General features: G+C 42.9%; 1 protein-coding gene across 1 annotated transcript in view; it reads left to right on the top strand.

Annotated features, from left to right (window-relative positions):
* The first annotated feature begins 663 nt into the window (after nucleotides 1-663).
* LOC126184320 (trypsin-1-like) overlaps nucleotides 664-7894 on the top strand; it is a 172512-nt gene continuing 165281 nt past the window's right edge. Inside the window, exon 1 of the mRNA XM_049926696.1 lies at nucleotides 664-744. Within this exon, the coding sequence (XP_049782653.1) occupies nucleotides 664-744 (81 nt within the window). The remainder of the gene's footprint in view (nucleotides 745-7894) is intronic.

Genomic DNA, 7894 nt, shown 5'->3' with positions numbered 1-7894 from the left:
CATTAGCAGGTATTGTGCGGCAGTTCAAATAGGCTCATATCAAGGTTATGGCCCATTAAAATTACTTAAGCCTGAAGAATGAGTCAATTGTTGGTTGTTTTCTGAAAGAAACACTGCATTCACAGATCAAGTGTCCGTATGAAGCTACTGTGTATATCTTCTCATGACTAATGTTTTTCGAGCTTATGTAACGATGTGTCACTTCCAATGCAGTAAGTATTTCTAACAGACTGTAATGCTCCATAGATTCAGAATAAGATTCTTCGAATTCCTCAGAACTGGTATAGGCACAGATTCTTTACTTAGTTCATCAGAATTTTGCACACAACAGACGGCAGTACTGGCATCACAGACAGCAAAATCATCAAGATCAATTACATTTGAAATATGAGCCAAGTCATTGTCTTCCGGTACATATAAATCTACGAGTATATCAAAATATTCAACATTTTCGTGTTCAATCTCATTTTCGTCTTTTTTGATGCCAGCTTTTCGAAAGCTCTTTCTTATTGTGTTTCGCTTCAACAAAACTGCCTGGATATGAAAATAAAAACCACACACCACTGCTATGTATTATAATTGTTGGTCCGCGGGCTGCATTCCTCCCCCACCCCTTTCACCTCTGAAACCGGCTGCCACAAGATCATGAACAACAGTGTCGCCATGTATACTGTAGCTACGGCGCGCAATAATGACTTCAAGTTTGCCCGCTGGCAGCAAACCAACCATCACTGGCCATACCACGTAAGAAACGTTTCGCGACAGCTTTTGGTCTTCATAATGTATAAGTGAGACGAAAAGGATTGTGGGGGAGTAAAAAGAAAATAGGGTAATGATTTTAATGTATTAAAAACTGTTGTAATAAAAAAATCACAAAACGACTTACAAATAATTAATATAGGATTTATTTACAGCTTCCATACAAAAGTGTTTTCCAATTTAGATTCTAGTAAATAAAAATTAGTTTCCCAATTTAAATTCTAGTAAAAAAATTAAAAAAACTTCTCTTGACTTGATCTTCCACTTTTGATACTTGTGTGTGACAGGGAGAAATTAAGTCACAAAATAGTAACACAGCTAAACACATTTATTTTGCATTCGCAGAGTTTGTGTTTTGTCTATTAGTATTTGTCTTTCCACGATACATTTCCTTCCCTTTACACAAAATACTTGATGCATTCATCCCAGACGTCTTTTTCATCTTCACCAGCTTTGCGCCGTAAATTCACCATACCTGTATCATCTTCGACAACCGTCCGGCATTATCCTCGAATAACAGTTCCATATTATGTATCAATATCTAACATTCCACAAGGTGGATAAGGAGTCCTTAAATGATTGCTTTTGTTTAAAAAATATGTAGATAGTTTCTGCGTTTTCAGCACTTACCATTAAAGGTTTTAGAAATACACGAAGCACTGATGCTAATTATCCGAAAGTATTTTCCATTACTCTTAATGCTTGTGTATAATCGTATATTCTGTTCCTAGAATATTTTTCTTGATTTCTTGGATAAGGCTTCATGACTTGTACCTGTAGGTGAAATGCGTCATCAGCCACTAAATCGTAAGGAGGTTACACTTCATTCCCAGGGAGAGATCGAGGAGTCGGTAATCTGAGTTCTTCGTTCGTTTTTAGCAAAATGAAGTTTGGCGAAACATTTCTCCGTCAGAAGTCCTCCGTTGACAGTCAACATTCGCACACAAGAAACAATAGTTGTATTTGCAGTCCCCATCTAAACAATACTGCAGTACCCCTTGTAATTAAAGAACAAGTTTCGACTGTTCTTTGGGCTCTGAAGTACTATGTGTTTCCCATCCATAGATCCGATACAGTGTAAGTAGTTCCAAGTTTTCTCAAAATCATTAGCTATTATCTTGCACTCATCTTCATTTGGTGGAATGTACAACATAAATAAAGATAGCACATACTTATTTTATGGAAACGAATTAGCTCCAGCTTGTATTTCTTTCTTCTATAGGAAGAAGACGATTTTGCGTCTGATGCATCTGAGAGTCAGCTTACTACCACACCAACTCCCCAACTCCCAGCCAACAAATACAGTCTGATGGGGTTACAAATCTGTCAGATAATGAAGGAAGTGTGAGGCAATTTCTTTCACCCAAGATGGGAGCTAAACGGTACACACTTGCATCACCATATTCTTAACGTTGAGAAGAAGCATACGCAGAATTACAACAAGCAGTGAATAAACAACTCATGGTGAACACGTCGCTAATGAACTGCGTGATCTTCAGCCTAGAGCAAGGACTGCTACTTCCACGAATACATGGCGTTATTTATTCCGTCCTCTTTCTATTCAATCTGTATCTTCGAGAGGTACAAGTGACGGCGAAGAACAACCAAATGGTTCTGGGTTTACAGGACTTAGAGAATTTTGACACTTAAACAAACGAATCAAAAACTTGCTACGTATTTGTTAGTTAAGGTTTAATATGTACTATTTCCTTGAATACATTAATAACAAACTGCTTTATACTATTCACTAACCTTACTTCTGTTCTATAAATATACACTCCTGGAAATTGAAATAAGAACACCGTGAATTCATTGTCCCAGGAAGGGGAAACTTTATTGACACATTCCTGGGGTCAGATACATCACATGATCACACTGACAGAACCACAGGCACATAGACACAGGCAACAGAGCATGCACAATGTCGGCACTAGTACAGTGTATATCCACCTTTCGCAGCAATGCAGGCTGCTATTCTCCCATGGAGACCATCGTAGAGATGCTGGATGTGGTCCTGTGGAACGGCTTGCCATGCCATTTCCACCTGGCGCCTCAGTTGGACCAGCGTTCGTGCTGGACGTGCAGACCGCGTGAGACGACGCTTCATCCAGTCCCAAACATGCTCAATGGGGGACAGATCCGGAGATCTTGCTGGCCAGGGTAGTTAACTTACACCTTCTAGAGCACGTTGGGTGGCACGGGATACATGCGGACGCGCATTGTCCTGTTGGAACAGCAAGTTCCCTTGCCGGTCTAGGAATGGTAGAACGATGGGTTCGATGACGGTTTGGATGTACCGTGCACTATTCAGTGTCCCCTCGACGATCACCAGTGGTGTACGGCCAGTGTAGGAGATCGCTCCCCACACCATGATGCCGGGTGTTGGCCCTGTGTGCCTCGGTCGTATGCAGTCCTGATTGTGGCGCTCACCTGCACGGCGCCAAACACGCATACGACCATCATTGGCACCAAGGCAGAAGCGACTCTCATCGCTGAAGACGACACGTCTCCATTCGTCCCTCCATTCACGCCTGTCGCGACACCACTGGAGGCGGGCTGCACGATGTTGGGGCGTGAGCGGAAGACGGCCTAACGGTGTGCGGGACCGTAGCCCAGCTTCATGGAGACGGTTGCGAATGGTCCTCGCCGATACCCCAGGAGCAACAGTGTCCCTAATTTGCTGGGAAGTGGCGGTGCGGCCCCTACGGCACTGCGTAGGATCCTACGGTCTTGCCGTGCATCCTTGCGTCACTGTGGTCCGGTCCCAGGTCGACGGGCACGTGCACCTTCCGCCGACCACTGGCGACAACATCGATGTACTGTGGAGACCTCACGCCCCACGTGTTGAGCAATTCGGCGGTACGTCCACCCGGCCTCCCGCATGCCCACTATACGCCCTCGCTCAAAGTCCGTCAACTGCACATACGGTTCACGTCCACGCTGTCGCGGCATGCTACCAGTGTTAAAGACTGCGATGGAGCTCCGTATGCCACGGCAAACTCGCTGACACTGACGGCGGCGGTGCACAAATGCTGCTCAGCTAGCGCCATTCGACGGCCAACATCGCGGTTCCTGGTGTGTCCGCTGTGCCGTGCGTGTGATCATTGCTTGTACAGCCCTCTCGCAGTGTCCGGAGCAAGTATGGTGGGTCTGACACACCGGTGTCAATGTGTTCTTTTTTCCATTTCCAGGAGTGTATAAAGATTATTTATAAATGTTAAAGTTCTTTAAGCTTCTCTCTCTCTCTCTCTTTCCGTCCGAACAGACCTTGGAAGGCCCAACGGTACCGACTGGCCGCCGACTCATCCTCAGCCCACAGGCGGTCGGGTAATGCAGGACCAGGCCCAATAATCAATAAGAAAATAGTAATGTGTGTCACCTACTGCGGACAGTGTAATGAACGCATTATAGAGGACAAGATTCATTGACTGACAAAAAAAGTAAAACACCCAGAACAAATTGCTGAATTTTAATGTAACTTTGTACACGTACACACCACAGGTGGTTTTTAAATGATTAGATTTTAAATTGTCTGTGAAAGGTAGAACGGACACCAGAGTAAATTAGTGTTGTTCGTGTTTTATGTTGTTCCCATGCCTGGTAGGGGATATAAAGGGCGTGAACAGCGTCGGATGTTGAGTGATGACTGTGAAGAGCGCAGAGAATCTGTGTACCAGTTTGAGACAGCGTTATAAGCACCTGACAGAGTTTAAAAGGAGCCTCATTTTGGTTGTAAATCTGGCCCACGAGACGAATAGTGCTATGTATAGAATTGTGGGGAATTCGTCGTCAAGGTTCGGATCAACCACGGCTGACAAGCACAAGGGAGGATTGCCTGCTTGTGCACCAAGTGCATCGTGATCTCTTCACATCTGCGCTTGCCATGCGAGAACAAGCAGTAGTGCTCCCTGCAATATTCTATGTCATCCAGCAACGTTGTTCCGAGACTACCAGCAGCCAGACTAGGGAATTAGCGTCCCATGCGTAGGCTGCCGTTAACACCAAAACACAAACAGCTGAGTTTGGAATGGTGCCGTGACAGGGAAGCACGGATTCCTGATGAATGGCACTGTGTTATGTTCAGCGATCACGGGTGTACACTATCCTGGATGACCATCGTCGACGAGTATGGTGCCAACCTGAAAAGGGGTCATATTCTTCCAATGTTTTGGAGAGGCACAGTGGTGTTATTTCTGGCGTCTTGTTGTGAGCAGCCATCAGATATGACTTCAGGTCACGGCTGGTAGTGATTGAGGGAACTATGACAGCATGACTGTAAATCACGGACATCCTGCGTCTTCACGTGCGGCCTCTCATGTGACAGTATCGTGGTGCCATTTTTTAACAGGACAAGGCTCGTCCACACACGGGACGCATCTCTATGACCAGCAACATGGCCAGATCTGTCCCCACTATAACCTGTGTGGGATCAGCTTGGACGTCAACTGTGTCCCAGTGCCAGTACCCACAATATCAAGCACCAGTGACAACAGTTGTGGGCGAGTCTGCTTAGGAGTGGATACAACACCTTTATGAGATCCTTCGCAAACGAATCAGCGTAAACGTCAGGCCAGAGGGGGTGCCACATAATACTGATAAGTCGGCTCTTATTTCCAAGTTTGTTTGGTAAATTTGACTCGATTTTGTAATCACTGAATTAACATCACATACCTTGTCAACACGAGAAGTTACATTTCATTTCCTCCTCCCCTTCTGGGTGCTTCACTTTTTTTGTCAGGCTGTGTTGATAGAAAGGCAACACTCACGGCAAACCTGCCTCCGAAGCCGAGGTCGCTAACACACGCTTGTGCGGTGGTGCTCGATGCTGAGGTGAGCCGGTTCGAGGCCTGATGGTGGGCAAAATCTTCATTGCCAGTATTTGACCGGCAAGGGGAGGCGAAGTGGTAGCTTTAAGTTACTGAATAGATTGCGCTATTGTTCTGCTTTAAATACCAAACCTCTCCGCAGTGACTCATGAAGTGAAGGTGTGTAACACTGTTGATGGTGCGCCATCTGTCGGATGGGGACATAACGCTTGGTGGCCCCCTTCGTGCTCTTCGCGAGAAGTAACCTACGGGCACTGGGCTTCGCACTCTCCCTTCGCTCAGCATCATACAAAACATACATTACACTCCACCCCACACATACGCACAATACACAAATGTAGTATTACAAATATGGTAATGGAGCGTGTTGCAAATAAATAAAAAAAAAGCACGGCAGCAGAGCAATTATATTTCCCTGCTAGCTCCGCAGAGGATGAAGTGAGTGAAGTAATGTATTAAAAGACGAAAGATGTTATTCAGATGGATAAGGAAGGTGGAAAAATTATTCTAATGGGGGATTATTATTTGGTAGAAAGAAAAGGAAGAGAAAAAACAGTAGGTGACTGGAGGAAAGGAGTGAAAGGGGAAGCCGCATGGTATAATTTAACACTAAGCGTATTTCATCACATCTAACACTTGGTTTAAAAATCATTAAAGGTGACTGTGTACGTGGAAGAGATATGGAGATACCGATAAGTATCAGATAGACTATGCAATGGTAAGACAGAGGTTTAGAAATGAGATTTTAAACTGCAAACCATTTCCAGAGGCAGATGTGGGCTTTGATCATAATTTATTGGTTATTAACTGCAGATTAAAACTGAATAAATTTTGGAAAGGTAGGAAATTAAGAGGGAACCTGGATAAGTTAAAAGAACCAGAAATTGTCGAGATTTTGAAATGAAGCATTAAGACAACTATTGACTGAAAAATAGTAAGGAATACAACAGAAGATAAATGTGAGGCTTTGAGAAATGAAACAGTGAAGGCAGCTGGGGATGAAATAGACAAAATAACAATGTCCAGTAGAAGCTTTTATATTATTCACGAGTTACTGAATGTAACTAACAAAAGAAAAAATATAAAACTGCATCAAATGAATTAGGCAAAAGAGAAAACAGGCGACTAAAACGGGGGCTGACTAAAGGAAAAATATAATTTGGAGTAGCATCTATGAGGAAAATTAATGAAAACTTCAAAGAAAACGGAAACTGCTTTGTGAGTATCAAGAACTAAGACGGCAAACCAATACTAAGCAAAGAAGAATGGTAGGCTGAAAGGTGGAAGGAATATATAGAAGGGCTATGCAAAGGAAACGAACTGTAAGACAATATTGTGGAAAGGGAAGAGGCAATAGGTTTGGAAAGAAAATTAAAGATCAACGAGAACAATTAAAACTTTTCAGGTTTGGTAATGACGTTGTAATTCTGTCACAGGCGGCAAATAACTTGCAAGATCACTTTAAAAGGAGGGATATTGAGTTTAAATGAGGCTATAAAATTAACATAAAAAAGTGAAACAAGAGTAACGGAATGTAGCCAAATAAAACGAGGCGATGCTAATAGAATAAGAATAGGAAATAAGACACTAAAAGTATTAGATAAGTTATACTGTTTGCGAAAAAATACATAATGACGACCGAAGTGGAGAGGATATAACAGTCAGATTTGCAGTAACCTAAAAAGTGTTCCTGAAGAAGAGATCTTTGGCTACATCGAACATAAATTTAAATGTTAGGAAATCTTTTCTTAAGGTGTTTGTCTGGAGTGTAGCCTTCTGTAACCTTGAACGGAAGTAAAACGTGAACGATAAGCAATTCATACAAGAAGAGAATTGAAGCTTTTGAAATGTGGTGTTACAGGAGAATGCTGACAATTATGTGGGTAGATGGTATAGCGAATGAGGATCTACTGAATCTAACTGGGAATTAAAGATATTTATGGCACACCTTGAGGCAGAAGAGGTAGTAGATTTGGCAATCGAGGGAAACGAAGGGTAAAAACGTAGGTTGCAGTAGTTACATAGAGATCAAGAGAATTTTACAGGCTGCCTAGCATGGAGAGTTGGTTTAAACCAATCTTCGGAACGAAATAGCAGCATATATCATCGTTCTCCTGGTCTGACTTTATTTATTTTTAACAATACGTCCAACATAAATGGAGGCAACGAACAGACAAGAAAAAAATTGGCGGTTTGCAGAAATCGGACTGATAGAAATGGAATTTCAAGCTTTGACGTATTTATCATTTGAATCGGTGGTTGCAGAAACCACTAAGTCTGGAATTTTTTGTAACACGTTTTATGGCTTT

Source organism: Schistocerca cancellata, chromosome 4, assembly GCF_023864275.1.
Source record: "Schistocerca cancellata isolate TAMUIC-IGC-003103 chromosome 4, iqSchCanc2.1, whole genome shotgun sequence".
In the NCBI taxonomy this organism is placed as follows: domain Eukaryota; kingdom Metazoa; phylum Arthropoda; class Insecta; order Orthoptera; family Acrididae; genus Schistocerca; species Schistocerca cancellata.
Note: the sequence above shows the minus strand (reverse complement) of the source record. Positions and strands in the feature narration are given on the sequence as shown.